The 25,268-nt window shown below is 47.3% G+C and overlaps 1 protein-coding gene across 1 annotated transcript in view; it reads left to right on the top strand.

Annotated features, from left to right (window-relative positions):
- Positions 1-5,979: 5,979 nt before the first annotated feature.
- Positions 5,980-25,268, top strand: part of IL2RA (interleukin 2 receptor subunit alpha) — a 46,160-nt gene continuing 26,871 nt past the window's right edge. Inside the window, exon 1 of the mRNA XM_043884192.1 lies at positions 5,980-6,482. Within this exon, the coding sequence (XP_043740127.1) occupies positions 6,419-6,482 (64 nt within the window). The 5' untranslated portion in view covers positions 5,980-6,418. The remainder of the gene's footprint in view (positions 6,483-25,268) is intronic.

Below are 25,268 nucleotides of genomic sequence, written 5' to 3'. Positions count from 1 at the left end.
GGCCAAGAGGCACATGAAAAGGTGCTCAACATCACTCATTATTAGAGAAATGCACATCAAAACTATAGTGAGATATCACCTCACAACAGCCAGAATGGCTATCATCAAAAAAATTCACAAACAATAAATGTTGGAGAGGGTGTGGAGAGAAGGGAATCCTCCTACACTGTTGGCAGGAAAGTAAATTGGTACAGCCACTGTGGAGAACAGTGTGGAGGGTCCTTAAAAGCTAATAATAGAGGCACCATATGACCCTGCAATCCCACTCCTGGGCAGATGGAGAAAAACATGATTCAAAAGTATATATGCACCCCAATGTTCATTACAGCACTGTTTACAACAGCTAAGACATGCAAGCAACCTAAATGTCCATCAACAGAGGAATGGATAAAGGAGATGCGGTACGTATGTACCACAGAATATTACTCAGCCATTAAAAACAATGAATTAATGCCATTTGCAGCAACATGGACAGACCTAGAGAGTGTCTTACTGAGTGAAGTAAGTCAGACGGAGAAGGAGAAATATCACATGACATCCTGTATATGTGGAATCTGAAATGACATGATCCAAATGAACTTACAAAACAGAAAGAGACTCGCAGACTTAGAGAACGGACTTATGGTTGCCGGGGGAAAGGATGAGGGGAAAGGGATAGTTAGGGAGTTTGGGATGGACACTGTTAATGGATAACCAACAAGGATCTGTTGTATGGCACATGGAACTCTGCTAAATGTTATGTGGCAGCCTGGATGGGAGGGGGCTTGGAGGAGAATGGGTACATGTGTGTGTATGGCTGAGTCCCTTTGCTGCTCACCTGAAACTATCACAACATTGTTAAGTAGCTATATCTCAATGCAAAAGAAAACGTTCAAAAGTTAAAAAAGAAAAAAAAAAAGAGTGGGTGATAATACAGCAAAGCAAGTGGTGTGATAGTGTCAGTCTGTTACTAAACCAGGTTCATCTTACTCAACACAGCAAGACAAAATGCTAGGACACTGTGGTTTGATGCAGAGAAGGGTTATTCACAAGGCAGCCATGTGAGGAGACAGAAAAGCAAATCTCAAGTCTGACTCCCCGACGGCAAGGGGCTGGAGTATTTCTGGGATAAAGACTGAAGAAGCAGGATGGTTTGAGGCATGGGGAGTGTGGGGAAAGACGACTGGAAAAAGGTGCCATGATTATCTTTCTGTGCAGAAGTGACTAAGTTACCTGCAAAAGGTCACCACACAGACACTCATGTCTGCCCAGTTGAAGGGTCATTGGTTCCATCCAGTCTTAACCACATCAGCTTGAACTGGACACAGCAAACTCCAAATTCCTAGCCGACAACTTGGGCAAACATCCTGTTGCTCAGGCTACATGCCACTTAGAGAACATGCAAGTCTTAAAACGACCTTGATGAGCGAAGGCAGATAAAATGAAATTCAACCCAGGGTCTGAGGATTAGAAAGTGATAGTCAAGTGTCTTTCCTTCTCAATCGTGAATCCACTGTGGGGAGCAGTTTTGCTCTATGGAGTCTCGGTACAATATTTACACAATTCACGACAAAATGGGTCTGCCCTCTTCTCCTATCTCTGCCTCCTCCGGGGCTGTTAAGGTCAGGAGACTAAGACAGAAAGTTCAGCTCAGTGCAAGCTGTAAAACTTGACCAAGTTATTTGTCTTTTATGAGTCCATCTTAGCGCCAGGAGCTGGTCCCCTTATTTTGTCAGAAAAATTCTGTAAACTTTGTGACTTTTACTCATATGAATGTAGATATTTTATCATCACAATCCATTAAGTACTTCGAGACATTTGTTTTTCTGCTGCTTTACTAGTGGACTAGGCGCCGCTTAGCTACTTGAAAGAACTTCACCAACGTCTTGGTTCGAAGGTCAAGGTGTGTTTGTGTGAAACATTAAGATAATATTAGGAAGAAATCTTGATTAAATAACAGGTCAAATAATTGAATCATTTACCTAGATTTAATGTTTAGAGTCCCACATTTTGAAAGAGTAAGGGGAAACATTTTTGGTTAGAAGCTCACAAAATGCTGGGATTTTTTTTCCTTTTATAATGAGTCAGATTGAGACTATTATGGCAATTCTTATGGGATTTGAGAGTGGTTGAGTTCTCCCTAAGCAAACCTGCCGCCCCCAAGGGAAGTCACTGATCCAGGAGCATATGATGTTTGATCCGTCTATGGGAACCAGTGGTATTAGTCAGGGTAAGCTAAGTTGCTGTAACAAAAACCCAACAAGAATGTGACTTATATACCAGAAAATCTACTGGTTTCCTAAATGACAATTCAAGGTACACGTTCCCCGTCATGCGTAGCTGTGCTCCTGGGCATTCAGGAACCCAGGGGGAGCACTCAACTTGCAGGATGACTCTGGTCACTGCATTCTAGACATGGAATGAAGGGAAAGAAGGGAATCCAAGCAGGGGCACTAAAGGCCACTTCTGCTACCGTTTCTTGCCAAGAACACCACCACAGAACCACACTTAGCTCCAGGGGGCTAGGGAATGTGCTCCGATCATTCACCCAAGAAGAAGGGAAGGGTGGCCTGGGGGACCTGCTGGCTGTTTCCACCCTACCACGACAGGTCGTCTCCATGACAACAGTCATGACGCAGTTGTCAACTTATTGCTCTCTGGTCCCTGTCCATAATTTCATCATGTGTTTATGATATTATTCACTTTAGTGAATCCCCACATGTGTATCATGTTAACTAAGCTCTGTGACTAAAAGAGTTTTACATGGTTGTCCCAAGAAGACTGACTTAAAAAGAATCTTTCATGGTTTTCCAACTTGGATTGACTTAAACAACATATCCTAACATTTCAAAGTGAAAATGAAAATTTCCAACCGGAGATTTCTTACAAATGGAGAAGTGTGCATCCCAAGGTAAACCACCTGATGTGTTTTGGGAACAGTGAGCAATTTCTACGTCCTACCTTTTCCCTAACATTCCAGTGTGGAGCAGAATATAAAATGTGGCTTTGCTTCGAGGCTCTAATTCAGTAACACCACTCGTAAAAAACACAGTTATTTGATTAAAAAGACCCCCCAACCAGGCAACTGTAGGAAGAAAACTTCTAGTTGAACTAAAATAAAACCCATTTGCTAATTGTGGGGTGAAATAAAGCTTTTACATTATTAAAAAAAAGCCCCATTTCACTATTTTTGTTTTCACAGTTTATACATCATTTTAAATAATAAACAAGATAAAATTAAAGATATTTAACTATTTTGCTGTTACTTTCTTATTTTGTTGCTAATAAAATAAAATGGATTTAACTTTTCTAGTAATTATGAGAAGGGGTTGAGGGAAGTTCTGTTGTAAAGCAAATAAAAACTTACAACTCACTAAAATATGACACAAATAAACCTATCTATAAAACAGAAATAAGTTCACAGACATAGAGAACAGCCTTGTGGTTTTTAAGAGGGAGGGAAGGGTTGGGAGCTCTGAATTAGATGTAAACTAATATGTATAGGGTGGATAAGCAACAAGGTCCTACTGTATTGCACAGGGAACTATATTTTATATCCTGTGATAAACCACAATGGAAAAGAATATGAAAACGAATAGATACATGTGTAACTGACTTACTTTGCTGAACAGCTGAAACTAAACACAACATTATAAGTTAACTATGTGCCAATAAAATTTTAAAAATTACAATTCAAATTTTGATTATTTTATATAACAGTGAATCAATCTGTGAAATTAATATTGTCTACCTACTTCAGTCCAAGTATATCTTTTAGGTCCTGGTTAATATTTCCTTGGTCCTCAAAAATTTTATAAATAAACATCATTAAATTTAATTTTAAATTCACAGAAGAAAGAAAACTGATATAAAGCTGAAGGTACTAGTAAACTTAAGGTAATTGTTACTTTCCAAGAAGAATTATTACTTCCAAAGACCCTCTAGAGTTTAAAAAATATGAAATACCTTAAAATCTTGTATGTCAGGACTTCTCTGGCAGTCCGGTGGCTAAGACTCCACACTCCCAATTCAGGCGGTCCAGGCCCAATTCCTGATCCCACATGCCAAACTAAAGATCCTGTATGTTGCAATGATGATGGAAGGTCCTATGTGCCACAGTTAAGATCTGGCACAGCCAAATTAATAAATAAATTTTAAAAAGCGTGGAGGTCATTCTGGCTTGTTTGCTTCTTCATGATATACGTGCTCACTGAGCTTGGCTAGATTTCACATTTTGGTCTCATTTTCCTTTCATTGCTTTACTCTTGAATGCTGGGTACTAACCATTCTCTGCTCCCTCATTTTCTGAATAATTCAGCCCTAAATATCACATTGGCAGCTACTCTGGGGATGTTATTTGTATTATATTTCAAATTTTTCTGTGTTTGTAAAATTATACTTTGATACCTGTAGCCAGGAAAAATCTCCAGCTTAATAACTGGGGCAGCCCTACAGACAACAGGAACTGCTGCTCACATTCAGCGGGCTGAGACTGTTTCCAGCAGTGAGCGTAAGCCTGTCCTGGAATCCTACGACGATCCTGCCACATTCTGACAAGTATTGCATTCCCAGAAAGAGAGCAGTTCACGCTTTTCTCTGTAAACTCTGGTACTTAGTCTGGAAACCACTTTTAGTTCATCTGCAGGTGGTTGTGGCTCAGTGGTAAAGAATCTGCCTGCCAACGCAGGAAATGCAAAAGACGTGGGTTTGATCCCTGCCTGGATTGGGAGGATTCCCTAGAGAAGGAAATGGCTACCCACTCCAGTAGTCTTGCCTGGAAAATTCCAGGGACAGAGGAGCCTGGAAGGCTACAGTCCCTGGGGTCACAGAGTTGGACAGGACTGAGCACTCACACACTCATGCACAAGGCTCTTTTCAGAGATTGTAATTGCTTTTCTTCCTTCTCTCCCTCCCTCCTTCTTTCCTTCCTTTCTTTTTCTTTCTTTCTTTCTTCTTCCCTGGTGGCTCAGATGGTAAAGAATCTGCCTGCAATGAGGGAGACCCGGGTTTGACCTCTGGGTTCAGAAGATCCCCTGGAGAAAGGAATGGAAACCCACTCCAGTATTCTTGCCTGGAGAATTCCACAGAAGGAGGCGCCTAGAGAGTACAGTCCATGGGGTCGCAAAGAGTCAGACAGGACTGAGCTACTAAGACACACACACCTTTTTTAAAAGTCTTTATTGAATTTGTTACAATGTTGCTTCTGTTTCATGTTTTGGGATTTTGGTCCTGGGGCATATGGGATCCTAGCTCCCCAACCAGTGATTGAACCTGCACCCTCTGCATTGGAAGGTGAAGTCTTAGCCAGGGAAGTCCCAGTAATTGTCCTTTTTAGAGAATGTCAGAATATTCTTAGAAATTATCAATAACATACTGGAACTATGACCTGTTTTGGCATGCCTGGATAGTCTTCCTTTTGTCAATATTTTTGCTTACTTGCCAATATTTTTTAAATTTTATTTTACTATAAATACATGATGACATGAATTTCTAGAGGGCGAAACATAGTCAACTATTCTGTGAAAATCAGAAGATAGCTCTGATCGTTAAATAGGAAAGCAAGATTCAATTTTCTGGGGGAAAAAAAAAAAAGTCCAACGTTGAAAACCAAAATCCACTTTTGAGAAAAACACACCTGGTGGCAAAATAGCTTATAAAATGACAACTCATATTCAGGACCCAGGGCATCATGGTGAGAGAATTACAGCTAGTGCTTATTGTAAGTCTTGGGAGAACATTCAGGAGTTCTGAGCATGGGACAGCCTGCTGCTTCCTCTTCAATTATCTGAGTATTGGGGACCCCACCCGGAGACCCGGTGGACTTCTTAAAGGGCTCTGTGGTCAGACAACTTTAGGAAATTCCCATCTAGGGCCAAGACTGCTTGGCATGACCTTGCCCCCCTCCATCTCGAGTGGCACCTGCCAACTCCCCAGGGAGCTATGAGTCCGGGACCTCAGTTTCACGGTGACATCAGCTTATGAAACTCTAGATGAGACCACTGCCAAGAAGCGCTTGCTCACCCTGCTTTAACGGCAGTGGGAATCTCCCTGTCCTTTTCAGGGGTAAGCCGAAGAAAGGATTCATAAACGAACCCCAATCCTTCTCACCAACCCCAGCCCACACCTCCCAGCAACTGAACTTGAGAAAGAAAAAAAAAAAAACCTGGTTAAAACCACTTCCTATATTTGAGACTAGAGAAGAGAGTGGTACGCACAATTTCCTGGCTGAACAACCCAGGCTAATACTTATACAGAGCAAGCATTGACTGCCCTAGAGGTTGACAGACCAGCAAGGATGACAACCTGAGAGGACTCACCCTTCATTCCCCAGCCCCCTGGTGTGATGCCAACAAGAGTCTGAAAGGAAACCCGGCATTCAGCAGAGCAGCACTTTCTCTTCCCGGCCCCGGCGTCGGCAGTGGTCCCAGGGGCCAGGAGGATGGAGCCAAGCTTGCTGATGTGGAGGTTCTTCGTATTCATCGTGGTACCTGGCTGCGTGACAGGTAAGGGGTCGCTGGTGCCTTTGGAGTCCTGGGAAGGATAAGGATGTAGACTCTTCCCAATCACATAATCTGAGGGGCATCTAAGTGGAAAGTACAGGGAGGGGACAGGATCCTGGGTTCTGCCTCTGTGTCGGTGGCCCACCGGGGCCCCATTCTTTGCCTCTATCATCACTGACTTACAAAGACAACTCGGAATGGGGAGTTCTTGTCACTCAAGGTCTTTGACAGTTGATTCTGGGAAGAACATAGTGGTATGATATTTGACTGTTAACCAGCTATTAATGAGCAGATTCCTCAAGAGATTTTATTTTCCAATGAATTTAGTTTTCCACTGCATCCACTGGCTGTAAGGATAATACTAAAAATCTGCTAGAAATCTCTCTATGACCAGGCGAATGTGCCTGAGATGTCAGTGACTCATATATGAAGCACTGGGATCATTTGGGATCTCAGAAAAGTTAACCTTCAAGGATATGTACTTTGTGTTTTACTGCCTAGGGAAACGATACCTAGGAAGCCGCTTATATGTGCAACTTTATAGAAGTTTTTTTAAAAAAATATAAGCATATCACTTTGAGAACATTAATTCTTCTTGTCTTCTTATGTGTCTACATGCATGTATATATATGTGTGTATGTGTACATATATGAAAGTTTTGCATTTCATTCATCCTTTCAGAAGGATATTGTCAGTTTCTGGTTGTTTTTTTTTTTTGTTTTTTTTTTTAAGAAATAAGAAACCACCAATTTCAGCCTCAAACCTCCTTCCTAATAGCATGTGAATTTTCTAATAATGTCCTCCCTTGCTTATGCAGGAAAACATATCAGTATCTATAATTTCATATCCTTCCTTTCTAGACAGATAATAAGGCTAAGTGTCCACAGAAAGATGTGTTAAGAAGTGAGACACGATGATGCATACGGGGTCTTTTTGGCCTGTTGAGGGGAAGTGATCAGTCTCTGGGCTATGAACTGACCCAGGGGTAGAATCTTCTTTAAAGTGAAAAGTGGGCATGATTTTAGGAAGACTTATAATGTGACTTCTGTCTCCGCCGGGTCTTTGCACAGTGAGAGGCAGGCCAAGGGAACAGAGAAGTCTTTACAGTTGACTGGCCTCATCTCTCGGGAGCACATTTCGAGTAAGTGCGTGCTACTGCCAGGAGTTGGTGACTTATCTGAGGATGAGATTGGCCTGATAGCAGTGCTCTTTCATACACTCACATCTTCAAAAATCTATCCAATGCCTCTTGTTTCCCTTTTCAACAGCACAGGAGATACAAACGTGAACAAAACGTAGCCTCACCTTAAAAGGGGTATCACCTGGTGAGGGAAAGAGAGTTATGACCGCAATATGGGTGGGATGGGACAAGAGCTACGGGAGCAGGGGGCCATGTGGGAAGGCTTCACGAAGGCAGCAGCACAAGGCGCCCTGAGGGGTCAGTAAACTTCCCTCCATGGGGATTCCAGGCAGAGAGGACCACACGCGCAGAGACGGGGCAGAGCTCCAGGAAAAGCCCCCAGCCTCGGGTGGAGATATGGGGCTCCTGGGGGTTAAAACTGGATGACCCCAAGTTGAGGATTTTAAATTTCATTTGGGAGTCAATCAAAGACCATGAGAAAGTAAAATTTACCATTTATAGGGTGCCTTACGGGGGAGTGCTTCCCAGGTGGAGCAGTGGTAAAGAATCAGTCTGCCAATGCAGGAGACACAAGAGACGGTGAGTTCGGTCCCTGGGTCGGAAAGATCCCCAGAGGAGGAAATGGCAACCCACTCCAGTATTCTTGCCTGGAGAATCTCATGGACAGAGGAGCCTGGCGGGCTACAGTCCGCGGGGTCCCAAAGAATTGGACACAGCTGAGTAACTGAGCAAAAAGTACGTTGTATAGGCCAGACACATGTCTTCATTCCTCCTTCACAGTCCCTCTGCAAAGTGGATGTCACCAACCCCCCCTGAGACAAAGAAGACCCCTAGACTCAGGGGCCACGAGGCAGTGACACAGCCGGGACTCAAACCCGATTCTTTCCGCTGAGTGCTCTTTCTGTTCACTGTGGACAGGGCCCAAGCTCTCTGGAGGTGACTCCATAGAGAAAGTAGGTGAGCAGACAGGGCATGAAATGGCCTTTTCCAGAGACCAGTAAGGACTCGGCAGCCAAAGAGAATGACAAGGGCTGAATTTCTGGGATCCACGCGTGGCTTAGGAACCTCTCCAGGGTCAGAAATAATCTCCTCTCAGACTTTTTCCTCCCAGAGGAGCCCAGTCTTAAAATAAACAAATCTTATTCCTAGGAAGGGAGAGGTCACTAACAAAATCAATCAGACTGTCAACAGAAGCAATTTCTAGCTGATTCATAAGGCTGATTTTCATTCTGAAAATTTCCAAAGCCACCATTTAAAACTGTGAGGGCTGATGGGGAGTGTGTTGGTCAACGTGGGTGTTTTTAGTCTCTGTATTACTGGGTCCTGGGATGTGGTTGAAAAGAGAATTCTCCTGATGTTGCCAACAGGCACGTTATTGATGGTGCCTTTCTCAGCACTGTGGAAATTCTGAGAGTTTATCTGTACCTTCATCATCTTTCTTTCATTCTAGGAATTCTGTGATCAAATCTGCATGCCCTAGACTCAAAAACACACACACAGTGCGGAAACCCATGAAGATGATATTTTCGTCTAATTATCCCTTCTTGTAAAGATGACTGCCCACACTGGAATTTCCATCTTCACATTTGTCATTAAAACACAAACGCTTAACCCTTCACATTCAATCATTCGGTTTCTCTAGATCCCAAAGTGTTATTACCATATGTTCCTTATCTTTAAGATATGCTTTAGAGGAATTAGTGTAGATAGATAGATAGATCATTACCCTTTGTGTGTGTGTGTGTGTGTGTGTGTGTGTGTGTGTGTATATACACACATAGATATAGGTACATATAGATATATATGGATTTGGTCAACTTAGGGAGTACCTCATAAAACAGTTGCTAGTTTCTTTAAAAACAGCATTTCTGAAATAGGCAGTGCTGTTTACATCTGCTCCTTTTGAGATCGGAGAGCATCGAGGCACCAGAAAGAGCTGGCTTCGCTGACAGTCAGCTGCTATAAAGAACGGCTGATGGGCAAAGAGAAGAGTTCTTAGCTTCTTTGAGCAAAGCCTTGAGTGGTCTAGAGGCACCTGTATCACCTCTTGCTGAGGTCATTCTCATCAGAGCGATAGTCACCCTCAAGTCAGGCTAGCCCTCAACCCCAGCCCTCACTCATTCCCTGCCCCCCTCACCGCCTGATGACCAGTAGAAACCTGAAAAAGAAACAGGAGTTCCTTTGGGAAGTGGGGCCATATCCCTTGAGGTCAGGGCAGAGAAATGTTAGGAGGAAGCTGAATTTTGCAGGGGGGTGAAGGGCGTGATTTGGGGGCAAATTGCTGGATCTCCGTGGGCCTCAGTTTCTCTGTAAAATGAGAAGGTTGATGGGGCTGATCCTGAGGCTTACTTCTGGTTCTCTTGCTCTATGTCAAGAATTCTGAACAGGAAATAAAATAAGCCCTGTCAAAAGGCCTTTGCAAGCTGGGGTACTTTCAGATGAAAAAGTTTCCAAACCGAAGACATATACAGCAGGGTCCGGGTTGAGAGGCCTTCGGAGGCCCAAGTGCCAAGGCTGACGTGTCATCACGGTTATTTCCAGCCTCTGGGAGGTTCCGCCCTGTGCTCAGACCAGGACCACGGCTTCAGGAAGGGTGACGGCTGTAACATCGCTCCCTGCCGGGGAGGCTTCTGCTATTTGCTCTTGGGGCCTTTTTGCCCTCAGTTGATTTCCTTGCTTCTCGTAGGGGAGGGCTTACGTGAGTGGAAACCTGTTTCTCTTCTCTTCATCCCAGGCCATTCCCTGGGAGGAGAGGAAAGAGGATCTTCATTCAGTCAATCGCTTCAAAAAGCTATAAGCCCTGCATTCTTGAAAGCAGTTAAATTGAGGCTTTCTAACCACTTCGGGGGAGCCTCAGAGGGGCACGTGCACTGGCCAGGAAGACAGTCAGGGCAGAATTTTGGTTCTTCTCTGCTCCACTCCAGTCTCTGTTTCTGTTAATACTGATTTTTATTTATGTATTCAGTTGCACCGGGTCTTAGTTGCCGCACGTGGGCTCTTTGATCTGTGCTGAGGCCTGTGGCGTCTTTAGTTGTGGCCTGTGAAGTCTCAGCTGCAGCATGTGAGATGGTTACCTGAGGCACGTGGAAGCTTAGTCCCTGACCTGGGAGGGAACCTGGGCCCCCAGCGTGGGGAGCACGCAGTCGTAGCTACTGGGCCACCAGGGAAGTCCCTCCAATCCCTGTTTTTTAACTTCTCCTCTGAGAAAATGAATGTATGCATATGTGATGACATTCATATTTTTCGCAAGTCAGGGCACCCAACTGTGTACCCATGGGTCCTTGGCCTTCCGAGCGATTCTTGGCTTTCGTTCCTCGTCTGCTCCCTGTCCTAGACTTTGGGTGGCAACGAGAAACAGAGAAGGAAGGAGACTTGAGTAGGAAGCGAGTGGATGCTTGCGGGGGAGGTTGGCACTGAGGAGGTAAAACCTGGGCCAGGGGTTTACTCATGTCTGGTGAGCGTCCAGGAGCTCAACAGTCAGAGGAAAGGGCTCCTCCACCCTTCCTCCCCAGAGAGGCCTGGACGCCCTTCCTCGAGAGGTATCTGAGCAGAGCCTAGAAGAACATTGGTCAAGTGGTGTGAGGAGCCGGGCAGGGGGGGCTGGAGGGATGGCCTCTGAGCACTTTGGACTCAGGACCTAGGATTCCTGTCTCCAGGCTAACAGTGCGCGGCACTGCAGCCCAGCCGCGCCCTCTGAAGTTACAGTGTTGTTAGCTGCTCAGTCGTGTCCGACTCTGTGACCCCGGGGACTGCAGTCCACCAGGCTCCTCTGTCCATGGGATTCTCCAGGCAAAAACACTGGAGTGGGTGCCATGCCCTCCTCCAGGGGATCTTCCTGACTCAGGGATCAAACCCACATTTCCTGCATTTCAGGTGGATTCTTTCACCATCTGAGCCACCAGAGAACCCCCTGAAGACACAGGGGGTTTCTAAACTTCCTACGACCCTCCTATCTGTTGCTCTTCATCCCCCTATCAGGGGAGGAAAGATTGGAGGCCACTAATGAGCACTCTCATCCGCCTCTTTTGCTACCTCTTCTAGTAATTTCTTCAGGAAGTTCTCCTTAGGTGCAGTCAGCTGCTGTCCTAAGTATTATCCGGGGCAGGTGCAGGTGGGTGGGGAGGTGGTGGTGGGAAACAGCCCAGAGATGACCTTACCACATAAAGATGGACATCATTTATTACTCCTATACACATCCTGAAACTCCCAACAGGAAGAACAATGTGATAGAAACACTCTATCTAGCTCCATCTTTCTTGAGTAGTGCGTCCTTGAGCAAATTTGGTGAGTGCTGCTATTTGTTTCCTTAGAAAAACTTTCTTATGCACAAAATTTTGAGAGTAATATTTGGGGTTATAACCTCCCTGTCAACCAGGGTCTCCAGGTAAGACCTCCGGTCAGGTTCTTTAGTATCTGAATAACCATACTCTGAGCACAGAAAATGAGACACAGGAAGTTACCCTCACTAGTAAGGGAAATGTAGCTGGCTTGGCAAAAGTAACCTAAGACCTGGGTGCCTAGACAAGATTGGAAGGAAAGGGTGCCAAGGAAAAACCAAAGACACCAGGCAAGCAAGAGAAGTGGAAATCTAGGACTAGAATCCAGGCCTCTCAAATTCCAGTACAATATTCCCCATACGTCTTCACATCAACTCTCAGTGACATCCATCCATCCACTTTCCATCCATCCATCCATCCTTCCTTCAATGCAACCATCCATCCATCATCCATCTTTCCCTTCTTCCTTCCTTCCATCCATCCATCTCTCCGTTCATCCATCTTTCCTTTCTTTCATCTATCTAGCCATCATCCATCCATCCATCAATCTATCCTTGCATTAGGATTACTGAAATGGAAAAGGTCTTTGCTCTCAAACTGCTCCTGGCCTAAGACTGGAGATAAAACATCTGCTGAGCAACTCCCGCCTTGAGGACTTGCCGAGGGAGGCAGCAGTATTTGCCAATGACTCAACAGCCGTCACTGAATCCCCTTTTTCCCCAGGCTTTCAAATAAGTCACCCATTTTGGGGAAAATAATACTAGAATCATCTCTGGGTCTTTTAGGTATTTTCCGCTCTAAGATTACTCAGGAATTTTCCGGCTTTTGACTTGTTTGGAGCTTACTCTGGGATTCGCTTCCATCAGTGAAAAAACACGAGTCCAACTGGGAAATGTATTTAGAGCAGTGGTTTCTGGCACAAATTGCACGTTAAGTGTGCATTTGGGAAACTTTCACAAATGATGTCCAAGTCCCACCCAAGGCCAGTTAGGTCAGACTCTCTGGGGATTAGAACTGGAACTAAGGCTATTATCATTTTTAAGCTTCTCAAATGATTCAAGATGCAGTTAGGATTGAAATCCACAGAACAGTGATTCCGTGGTTGGTCCGAGTCCATTGTTTTATTCCTATTCACTGGGAATAGATGCCCTAGCATAGTACTTCCCAAAGTTCAATGTATTACAGATCATCTGTCGTACTGGTGAGGCAGGGGGCTTGTTGTGAGACAGGTTCTGATTCAGGATATCTGGGGTGAGGGAGGAGATTCTGGTTCAAACAAGCTCCTCCATGAGATCCGAGTGCCTGGTGCCTGAACCCCATTTTGAGTAGCAAGGCCGTCACAGGAGAGAAGAAACAGGTGTTGTGTCCACCCCACACAGAACGTGCAACTAAAATGGGAAAAGCACTCTGGGAAAGACACAAGATTGAACATCTCAGTGTGGAAGGTGGCAGAGTTGAAGACACCATGGCATCCAGAGGTGCTTCCCGGGGCATTCAGAAAGCTTTCTTGGAGGAGGTGGCTCTGAGTTTGCGCTTGTGAATCTCAGGAGCCGGCTGAGGGGTGGTGTCTCCTAACAAGGTGGCTAAAGGTGTACACGTGAGTCATGCTCCTTGAGCAACAAACTGAAAACTGAGGCGTTCGTGAGGGCAAAGAAACAAACGCCCCACGTGTCAAATATTTCCCACTCCATGTTGGTTGCTTGTTGAACAAAATGAAGCTCAAATGCCTAGTGATCCTGTAAAAACTGTACTTCTGCTCTGACAAGAGCGATCTGGGTTCTCTCCCTCTCACTTGATCCTCTAGTAACACACATTGATGGGGTCTGGAGTCTGCACTCCCACAATGGGCCACCAAGTCAGCATCACTAGGACCTCATGACACCTCTGGGTAACAGTCAAGAAGTCCAGGGTCTTATTTCCCCACATTCAAATTTTGCCCCGACCTCTGTCTGGCCAGGGCTTCCATCCCAACTGCCCAAGTGACCGTCTGCCCCTAACCCATCCTGTCCACCTGGCTTTCCATCAGCCATGGTGCCTGCAGCACCCAGCCCAGGGCCAGGGACCCAGGGGGATTTCAGGCAGCAGAAACTTTAAGGCACCAAAGTGTGGATGCCCCGGGCGGGGTGACCAGAAGGCCACTGAGAATGGGTGGGGTGGCCGGCGCAGGCCAGTGGAGTCAGGCCTCTACCTACCCCCTTCCCCACCCCCAACTCTAGACACAACGAAAGGGCCGGGTGGATCAGGAGACTAGGAAGTGTGAAAAGCTTCTTTCCGCAAAGAAGAAGAAAGAGAAGCAGGTTTTTAAAGAACACAAAGTCAGTGCTAAGGAGGTGATGGGTCCCTTTACTCTAAAGAGCATGGCAAGCTCACTGGACTCCAGGAGGCCCTCGGGAGAGAGAGAGATGAGGAAGGTGGGAGAGGCTGTGAGCTGCAGAATGGCTGGCTGGTTGGGGCAGGCCCCACACAAACCCTGATCCCAGCACCCACTTTTCCCTTTGAGGCTTATTTTGCCTTCAGCCTTGTGCCAGGAAACACTTTTGGAGGGTGCTGCACTACAAAGGCTTGTGGAATCTTAGTCCCCCAAACAGGGACTGAACTTGGGTCCAGGCAGTAAAAGCACCAAGTTCTAACCCCTGACCCCCAGGAAAGTCCCCAAGAAACGTTTGAAACACGAATGATAACGAGAAGAGCTCATATTTACAGCTCTCTCACAGGCACTACATGAAAACATTGTGTTGCCTCTGTTAATCCTCAAAATCAGGTCCACCTTGTTCTCAACCCCCTTTCGTGCCGAGTAAACTTAGGCTCACAGAGGTGAATCAGTTATCACATGGGATACAACCGGGGGTGGGGGGGTGCCAGATGGGAGCCAGGCTGGATCCATGCAGGGCCTGAATTCTTGATGATTCTCGTAAACTGCTGTTAATAAAGAAGATTATTTTCACCTTTTGAAAGTCTGCTCTGAGTAGGCCCCACTGCCCCTGTGGTTGTCGATAAATGAAAAGCCTGTTCCGACCGCATCCAACGCCAGATGCCCAGTAACTGCCTGCCGTCTGCTCGAGGGGCTGGCCTTTCCAGGCCTGCCGAGTCCCTGAGTTTAAATTCTCTAAATCCTGCTCTCCCCCTCCTCCTACCCGCCAAACAGTAGCTCCGGGTGTCTTTCCTGCATTTGACTGGGCTTCAAAGAAAGCACTCGAGTCAAGCCACGTCTGCCCCAGCCGCCCACGAAGCAAGGAAATTCTGAGCACCTTCAGGCATGAGTCAACACCACCATGTTCAGGAATCTCTGCCCACAGAATCACCCACTCTTCTGTTTGGGCCCAAAATAGATACCTCCTTCAGAAGCCTCCCTGCTTTCTGTAGCCTCAGCAGTAAGAAAACAAAGGTGAGGGTAGGTGTGCGTCCAAGGCATGATGGAGGGAGTTCACTCTGCTGTGAAGTTCTCTGGAGTGAAAACATTACCACTGAGCCAGACACAGAGGACAGGTGTGGCAGGGGGAAGGGGGACGCGGGAGGGTGGCTGGGAACGGTCATTCCTTTGTTCATTCATTCACTTGGCGAACATTTATTAAGCAAATACTGTGTGTCATATATAGCGTCAGGAGGTGGGTGCAACCCAGCCCTGGGTCTCCAGGAACCCACCATCCAGCAGGAGAAAAATATATCACACAGATAATGCCAACCTAGCTGAGTCTCAGAATGCAAATACAAAGAAAGAGTGGATGGCCACACAGACAGGCATTTGTTTTTACGCAAGCCCCTGGACATTGTCACTCAAGAACTGCCTCACTGTCCTAACACCTGGGACAGAAACAAGGGCTGAAAGCATTGCTCTGTCATTACTAATTACTAAAGCTATTGAAATCAAACACCATGGATTTTAAATTTAAAACAGCATAGTCAGAAAATGTGCGGAAGCTTTCCTTTGCTCAAGAAACTCCCTGACCAAGAAAATAGGAACATTTTTGGTGGGAGCAGTTATATTCCTTAAAGGAGAAACAGATGGCTCCCACAGCCCACAGGTGTTGTAGAAACACCAATAACACGTGAGGCTGACATGTGGCACCTCCTCACCAGTGTGTGAGCCACTCCCCAATTTCAAACACCCAGGAAGGACCTGCCTCCCCAAGACAGGCATGAAGGGAACCCAGTCAGTCTGGTCATGCTAGGTACTTAAAAGGAACAGTGTTTTTTTAAACTATATATGTATATATATGCATACATATATATATATATGCACACATACACATATATACATATTGGGTTTGTAAAAAAGCTTGTGTTTTTCTGTAACATCTTTCAGAAAAATCTGAATGAATTTTTTGGCCAACCTGATATATACAGGTTGTATACACATGCTGTGAATGTATACACTTGCTATATATAGCGTACATGTGTATGCACATACATATATGTGCTATGGATATATATGTATGTGTGTGTTTATGTACATATATGTGTCTAGATATATATATATATATATACATATATATATATATGTTTGTTTAGTTGCTAAGTTGTGACTGACTCTTTTGCAACCCCATGGACTGTAGTCCCCCAGGCTCCTCTGTCCATGGAATTCTCCTGGCAAGAGTCCTGGAGTGGGTTGCTATTTTCTTCTCCAGGGGATCTTCCTGACTCAGGGATTAAACCCATATCTCCTGCATTGGCAGGCGGAGTCTTTACCACTGAGCCACCTGGGGAAGCCCATATCTATACATACATATACACAAATATACGTATATACACTCTGCATATACATATATGTATATACACACGATATAGACACGTACATATATGTGTGTGTGCGCGGATATATATATATATACACATATATACAATGTGTACATATATTTGTGTATAACTATATACACATAGTTTCATGAAATGAAATTGGAGTGAATTGGTCCCCAAGTGAGTGAATTGGTCTATCTCCTCAGAGAAAGACCGTGACACAGTTAAAGGGCAGAGGAGGCGTTTTTACAAGTCTTGCTTGAAATCCCCGCGGCCTGGGCTGACGTCAGCTTCTTCCTGCCCAGGGCCCTGTGAGTTTCCCGGGAGTTTCGGGGAGGCTGTGCTGCGGGCGCCGTCCTGGCTGCGGCAGGCTGGCGGCTTCCCCAGCGGGTGAAACCAGTAACGCCTGCAGACCCAGCTGAGTGTGGTATCTGTTTCCGGCCCCTGCGGTAGTGACACCTCTGCTCAGCGTCTGATATAGAATAAAAGGATCTTCGTGAAGAGAAAACTCCTTATTTCAAGTGGAAAGCAAAACAAACAACTACCAAAAAAAGTTACAAACCCCACCACCTTTTCAGATACGAGGGCAGTTTCCGCTGACATCCTGCTGACACCCAGGGGAGTGCGGGGGACCGCAAAGGTGAGCGTTTTCGGCTCAGATGTGCTAACAGGCCCTTTATTTCACTTTTGACTTTCAACGCCTTTCACTCGCCAGGCCATCAAGTTTCACTTTCCCTCTCCCAGGGCTTCCTGTCTCACTCCTCTAGCCTGAGTTTGCAGTGGGCTCCTGCAGAGGGACTCCCACCCTCCTGCTCCTCCTCTTCCTCTTGGGAGAGGAGCTGTGGGCCCACCAGGCACCCGGCTGTACCTTCTACACCTGTGATCTTACCGAAGTCTCACAACAACCCTGCGAGTCAGGTACCACTGGAATCATTCCCATTTTACAGACGAGGAAACTGAAGTTGTTAGGCAGTCATTCACACACCCCAGAGAGTGACGGAGCCAGGCTACCTGCTCCATCCTTGTACAGAGGAAGAAGGCAGTTAACTGGTCTCATCAATTCCCCTGGGCTTCCTAGGGAAGTTTTCTGTCTCTTATTTTAAGTCACTCTTTGATCCACTCCCAAATTAATTCCTCTGAAATCAACATTCACAATGCCTCTTCCCTGAACAAAGACCTCACGTTGTTCCCCCGCCGCCTGTGGGGCATGAGTCCTCTGCCCGGCATCTCATATTTTTTCTGACCTGGTCCATCTGAACGTCCTCTGCACGTCGGACCTCCCGCAGCTCCAGCCACTCCAGCCGGCAGGGCTCCTGTTCTGCAAACATGGCTTCCTCACCTATGATTTCAAAGCCTGGCACCTAGGGACACCTCCCCTTTTATAATCTACCACATCTCATCTGCCTACTTGGAATTCTTCCCAGCTGGGAAGCATCTGGGGAGAGTAGAAAGGGCTCAGGAACTTGGGATTCCACAGGGCTTGGATTCAGAACCTGGCTTGAACTTGTGTAATCCTGTTTTCCTGTAAAACCATCACTGGGCACCATTCTCTGCCAGCACTAGCAGGGTGGGGACAGCTGATGGACAGGTGTGGCGAGCACAGGTGGTCCGGGAAGGCAGAGGCATGCCCAACCCCAGAGGAAAGGGGCAAGGAGGCTTCCCAGAGCAAAGCGACAAGGAGGGGTCCTGCAGGACAGGCAGAAGGCAGGAAGGGGGAAGCGAAGTCTCGATCGAGTTAATGACAGAGGACACAGCATGGTCCTCCAGGTTGGGGAGCACCTGCGGGGCAGAGCTGTGAGCTGGTCGTGGAGCCGGGCCAAGTGCAGGAGCATGGACTGTAGCTGGGGAGGAGCCAGCGCTACAGAGCGGCTGCAGGGATGGGGGCCATCTGGGCTTCAGGGCATCAGCCCTGTTATCTGTGTATGACTGTTGGCAGGTGGCATGGGGGAAGGGGTGCAGCCCCTGAGGGTGCTGAGTGACCTGGGGGAGAGCCGGGGGTGGGCCGGTCCTTCAAGCCTCCAGCGGCCTCAGCTGCTGTGGGACAAGGCAGCCTGCCTAAGGTAAACAGCATACAGTAGGTGCTCAGTAAACATCGCTTGCTGGGCCTGCAATCTGCACGGCTGAGAGCCAGAGCACCTCTCCACGGGGCTTTCCCACATGCTTCCCAAGTTTAGTACAGCCAGCGCTGGGCACCCTCACCGCCCCCTGGCCTGCTTGTCCTCTGTTATCTCCAGTTTTAATGAAAGATGCCACCATCACCACCTCCAGCTGCCCAGGGAACCTGCCCAGAATCCCGGCTCCTTTCGCTTCGCTGGCCCCACTCTCCTTACAAAGGCCCAATCCCTGGGGAGTCCAGTCTGAACCATCTCAGCATATTAGTACCCACTCTCCACTCTCCAAGCTCCAGCCCCCCAAGCCCCAGCCTGAGGTGCCTGAGACAGCCTTCCTGCCTCACAGGACACATGGGGGACAGGGCGGAAGGAGGCCAGAGGCTACCTGTGGCCACAGGGGCAGGAAGTAGCTGAGACACAGGGAGGAAAGGTGGGCACACGCGATCACGGGCGCCTCCCCCTTGAGGCTGCGGATCCTGGCCTCCTGGAACTGGCTGTGTGACTCTGGGCAGGACCCTGACGCTGCCAGCTCACTGCATTGTGTATAACACGGAGCCGGTAGGGATGGTCATCCAGTAATTAATCACCGAAATGATTCTTATTTACAGCTGTATCAATAACACTAGCATTCTGTGTATCTCACTTTATTCTATATTCAATGTCTTGCTTATAATAATGGACTATAAAATAGTCATCATATTAATTGTCATGAATGTTCATAACAGCCTACTACAGAGGTGGCCGTGGGGACCAGGGAGAGCCAGCTGTGTGCCTGGATCAGTGGCCAGCACACGGTGACTGCCACGTCTTGGACAGAGCGGGCGCTTTCTCTGTGCATCCAAGGAGACGGCAGAGAGGCTCTCTAAGTCCCTTTCAGTCCTGACATTCTGTGGCTAATAAACACCCCAGAGCAGGGTGAAACGCCATCACTTCCACCCTGTGCTGATCGAGCCGTTCAGGCTCCCCCCAGCCAGCCCGCTCCCCTACTGCGTCCCGTCCGTTCACCAGCGGGACTGAAGGCATCGCTCACACCACGGGAGAAACTCTGTGTAGTTCATGCTGCAATGACTACATCCTTGACGGCTCCCATCTGTTCTTTTCAGCACAAAGCAATTCCCCATGAATCATGGTAAACAGGTCCTAGTTCCCATGTCCTTGGAAAATGCTGCCACCTTGGATTTAAATTCAATAAGAGGAAGCCCAACATGAAAACCCCTTACAAATTCATCACCTGTGGTCAAAGCTCCTAAGGCAGGTGTCCCTTGAAAGGAACAGTGCTCACCTGTGGCTTTGATCAGAGACCACAATTGCGAGTGCTACCTACGAATTTAGGGAAGGCAGGAATGGCGTGGATTTTTAGATATTTTTATTTATTTATTTGGCTGTACTGGGTCTTAGTTGCAGCATGCGAACTCTTATTTGTGACTTGTGGGATCCACCTCCCTGCCCAGGGATTAAACCTGGACCCTCTGCACTGGCAGTTTGGAGTCTTAGCCACTGGACCAGGAAGCCCCTAGAGCTGATACTTTAAAAGGTGCTCTGGGGAACTTGGCTCAGACAGTGAAGAACCTTCCTCCCAATGCAGGAGATGCAGGTTCGATCCCTGGGATGGGAAGATCCCCTGGAGAAGGGAACTGGCAACCCATGCCAGTATTCTTGCCTGGAAAATTCCGTGGACAGAGGAATTTTGTGGGCTACGGTCCATGGCGTCACAGAGAGTCAGAGCGACCAACACTTTCACTTCCCTTTCTGGGGATCTTGGAGCCTGTTTCTTCAGTGCTAGCCTAGTTGGGGGGACAGCCCAGGCTGAGCCCACAGAGTAAACTCATCAAAAGCCTTTCAGTTGAGGCTGCCTTTCTGAGGCCAGTTCCTTCAGTACTGGAGAGGGCTCCGGGCCTAGTTTACGCAACAATCTTAAAAACCTCCTCCCGATCCTGTGTGGCCACCCCTATCATCAGCTCACTCGGACACAGCCTCATCCCCCCTCTTCTCTGTGGGGCCTCACCTACTGATGTGTGGATTTGGGGAACACATTCAGGCTGTGGTTGGTCTACACTGAACCCATCTTAGGCCAATCACAGTAGACAAGCAGATCAGGACTGCCTCCAAAGCACCAAGAACCTCGGAACCCGAATCAGGACCTTACCTCCATCTGGCCTGTGGCCTCCATTTCCGTAGTGGGATTGACGTTCTCCATGGAAAGGCTGGTCGCCATCCTAGACGCACAGTGATGTCTTCGTCCGAGCAGGCTGTCCTAGCAGAATACCATGGCCTGGGGGCCTTAGAACAACACAGCTCACCCCTCACTTTATTCCTAGGGGCTGATATCTGAGATGGGGGGCCGGCGTGATGGGGTTTGGGGGAGGGCTATGGTTTCTCCCCAGAGGATTTCTTGTGTCTCTCCTAGGGGACCCAGACCCACCTCTGAGGTTCCAACCTCACGGCCTCAAGTCACCCAATGCCCCACCTCCTGACACCATTGCACTAGGCAGGAAGGTTTCTTCATATGAATGTGAATCCAAACACTTGTTTGAAACTGAGTGTATTCTTGAGAGCAGGCAGGAAGAAGCCTGCCCAGAGTGATGGGTATGGGAGGTACCCCGGGAGGTGGGAGTGGCTACTGGCAAACCTGACCCTCATCTTCCCAGGACACATGGATTTGGGGCGCCTGGCACACTCGGGGCCCATATTGGCACAGCCGGCCCCTGCACGACACCTGAATGTGGTGTGGGTTCTGACGTGTGACTCTTCCTTCGAGATGCCTCCATGTTCTCCTGTGACTTTTTTCTGTTTTCTTCTTTCCTGTGTTTCCCTTTGGGTCTTGAGTTTCTACCCGGCATTGCACCTATGCACCTGGCATTCTTTAGAATAGTGGAAACTCTGTGGCTACAGAGTTGAAAATCTCTACGACTCCATGGTCTAAATTCTCTGAAGGCTCCCCTTGGGGAAGATGGCAGGTGGGATTCACCAACGTAGCACATTTCTGCTGAAACCACTATTTCGTCCCAAGAAACAGGTTTCAAAGGTTTGAAGGAAAACTGATTTTCGATTTCAGAGAAAGAACATGGGTATATTTCTACACACCTTGTTTTTCTTATCTGACAACATTTTAATTTTCATGGGGTTGACATTCTGCGGTAAATGTGTGGTTAACTCTTTCACATACAGAAGCTTGTTATCAGCTAAGCCTCCCAGGGACAAAACCACCACCCTCAACAGTTCATTCACAGGAGCACTGGAGACCCCCAAATGCGATGGCTTTGACTTAGGGACAGGAATGCTGCTGGTTCTCAGTCTCCTTTCTTCACTTCTAACATAAAGAGAAAATAACTCTTTTCCCACCCATCCCCCCATTTTTCTTGGTAACAAGTGTTGATTAAGGCAGAATATGTTCTCATTCTTGAGTTGTGGAAACTCTGACTCTTAGGTCTGAGAGGCCCAGCCAGGTCTCAGAAACTGTGGGTCAGATACAGAACTCACGAGCGAAGGATGCTCAGTACCATAGAACAAGCCCAGCTGCACTGAGTCCCCCCCACCCCCAAAGAGCACACAGCGCCCCCTCTTATTCCCACCTGGGGAGTCAGGCAACCTTTTCTTTGATGCCATTAACCTGCCTTAACCCCACTCCCACCCCCAGCCGACAGCCTGGTGACCCTAAACTTGGTTTTGCCACGTTTCCCTCAGCATGTGGGGGATTCCCAGGTGGTGTAGTGGTAAAGAATTGTCTACCTGCAATGCAGGAGACAATAAGAGACGTAGGTTCAATCCCTGGATCAGGAAGATGCCCTGGATAAGGAAATGGCAACCCACTCCAGTATTTCTTGCCTGGAGAATCCCATGGACAGAGGAGCCTGATGGGCTACAGTCCATGGGGTTGCAAAGAGTTGGACATGACTGACTGACTGAGCGTGCACGCCTCGGCACTTATGTTGAGTGAAGATGGATCTGTGTTGACTGAATGAATTAAAGGACCACATTATCGATGTGATTGCTAACACTCTCAAGCATTCATTCAGGGCCTATCGCTGCCTGCATTGAGGAAATAGTTTAAATAAACAGTAGGTGACATGGACGGCCAACAGCAACCAGAAATAACCAGAAGTTTTGAAACTCGACAGTGGTAAGTCAGTGGGCAGTGATCAGGAAGCTGACCGTACTTTACTAGATGTGAAGGCCATTGTGAATGCAGGTGAGAGGAAGGAAACAGATCCAGAATTCCCACAAATAGTTCTTTTTTTTTTTTCCACAAATAGTTCTTAGAAGATAAGATCAAAAGAATCTCCATTTCCTTGTTCTGATACAACAAAGCTTTAAGTTACTAACATTTTAGATATTTTTTTCCAGCTCACAAAGTTTACATATCTTATCATTTAGTCCTAAAAACAACCCTGCTCCAGAGATAATAATAGCAACATCAAGACCTGGGGGGCAGATATTGAAATCTTCCGCTTACATTAATTCCATGGACGCATCTCTGTCGTTCAAGCTCTTGCCATTCACTCTCCAGAAAACATTCCCCTTAAAGTCCCCAGGTGGCACTAGTGGTAAAGAACACACCTGCCAACGCAGGAGACATAAGAGAACTGGGTTTGATCCCTGGGTTGGGAAGATCCCCTGGAGAAGGCCATGGCAGCCCACTCCAGTATTCTTACCTGGAGAATCCCAGGGACAGAGGAGCCTGGCTACAGTCCACGGGGTCGCAGAGAGTCAAACACGACTGAAGAAACTAAGCAGACACGCACAGTCCCCTGAGCCTGACATTCTCTCTGCCAGGTGAACCACTGTTCCTCCTCCAAACACGGCAAAGCTGAGGCCAGCCTTCCTCCTGACCTGACTCACAGGCTGGGAAGGCTTCCCCATCAGGGACACCATGCCAGGAGACCCAGAGGACGGATCAGCCTGGCAAAGGCAGTGACCTGGAGGACCTGGAGCGTCCAAGAAACCCCTAAGGTCACACGCTCCTTAATGGCGCTGAGGAATCTGCCAACTGTGGTTTGACTGGCAGACTTGATTCCCGAAGTAAAGAAAAGAAATGTTGTCAATCCCTCCTGTCAAAAGCCGAGTCTGGTGCTTAAGAAACCCACTTCCTGAATCAAAGGAGAAAGAAGGAGGGTGGCTGTGGTACCCGGAGGTCGATCAGGGAGCTGGAGAGATCCGCAGCTGCGGCCGTTGGCTACGGCACTAGTACAGTCACTCTGTGCTCTGGGATGCTAGGATGCTTGACTTCTCAATGCTTTTTAATTTTTAAAAGATATTTATGTATTTGACTGTGTTGGGTCTTAGTTGCATCATGCGGGATCTTCCGTTGCAGCACACAGACTCTCTAGCTGAGGCGCACAGGCTTGGTTGCTCCTCGAGGGCCCAGCTATCCCACGGCATGTGGGATCTTAGTTCCCTGACCAGGGATCTAACTCTGGCATTGTAAGGAGGATTCTTAACTAGTAGACAGCCAGTCAAGTCCCTGACTTGATGGTCCTTTTTCCTTCTCAGCTAGCTCAGATAAACCTCATTGGCTACGGTACTGCCACTGCGCAAAACCGGTGACATTTGAAAACACATATTGGAAGCAGGGAAAGATGGGAGGTGGAAGGAAAGGATAAGATGCTACTGCTCTAGCAGGTCTGCAGTCGGGAGGGCTGGAGGCGAGGGTGGACGGTACAGGAGATGGAGGGGGTGGCGTCCGCCAGGATTCTGCAGAGGTCCAAGCAACGACTCCTGGGAAGGGATTGTACCCGATGGCAAAGTTGAGGGGACCTGAAGGGGACTGAAGAGTTGCCTCACAGGCATGAGCGGGCCCTTAAAAGAAACAGGGACAAGAAGAAGAACAGAGGATTGTTTGAGTGCGTGTTTGTCTTTAACTTTTTGAGATAATTATAGATTTTCATGCAGTTGTAAATAACAATATCAAGAGATCCAGTACAGCCTTCATTCCGTCCTCCCTACAATTATAGCATGGTATCACAGCCAGGAAGTTGACCTCGCTGCAATCTATCAGTCTTGCTCAGACCTCAGCAATCTTACATGCTCTCATTCATGCACGCATGTCTTTATTTCCATGTGACTTTCCCACATGTGTAGATTTCTGTGACCATGAGCAGAGCCAATGTACACAAAAGTTCCCATCCCAAGATCCCTCCCCTGCCTTATTGTGACCATGGCCACAGGCCACCATCCTCCCTGACCCCTGGCAGACACTGAGCCACTCTCCATCTCTATGATTTTGTCATTTTAAGACTACGAGACAAATGGAATCACATGATATGTAACCTTTGAAACTGGCTTTTTTTTCACTCAACCTAATTCATTTGCAATCTACCTTTCTGCACATAGTTCCCTTTACAATCCATCTTTCCGCATTCCTGAGCTGGCGTTATCCAAACAGTATCCCAAAAAGTGCTTCTCTCCTCCTCACTCCATGTCACGCTTTTTCAGTATCACTGTCGATGGCAATTCACTCCAGTACTCTTGCCTGGAGAACCCCATAGACAGAGGAGCCTGGCAGGCTATAGTCCACGGGGTCACAAAG

Source organism: Cervus elaphus, chromosome 23 (genome assembly GCF_910594005.1).
Source record: "Cervus elaphus chromosome 23, mCerEla1.1, whole genome shotgun sequence".
Classification (NCBI taxonomy): Eukaryota; Metazoa; Chordata; class Mammalia; order Artiodactyla; family Cervidae; genus Cervus; species Cervus elaphus.
This window is presented reverse-complemented; position numbering and strand designations above follow the sequence as displayed.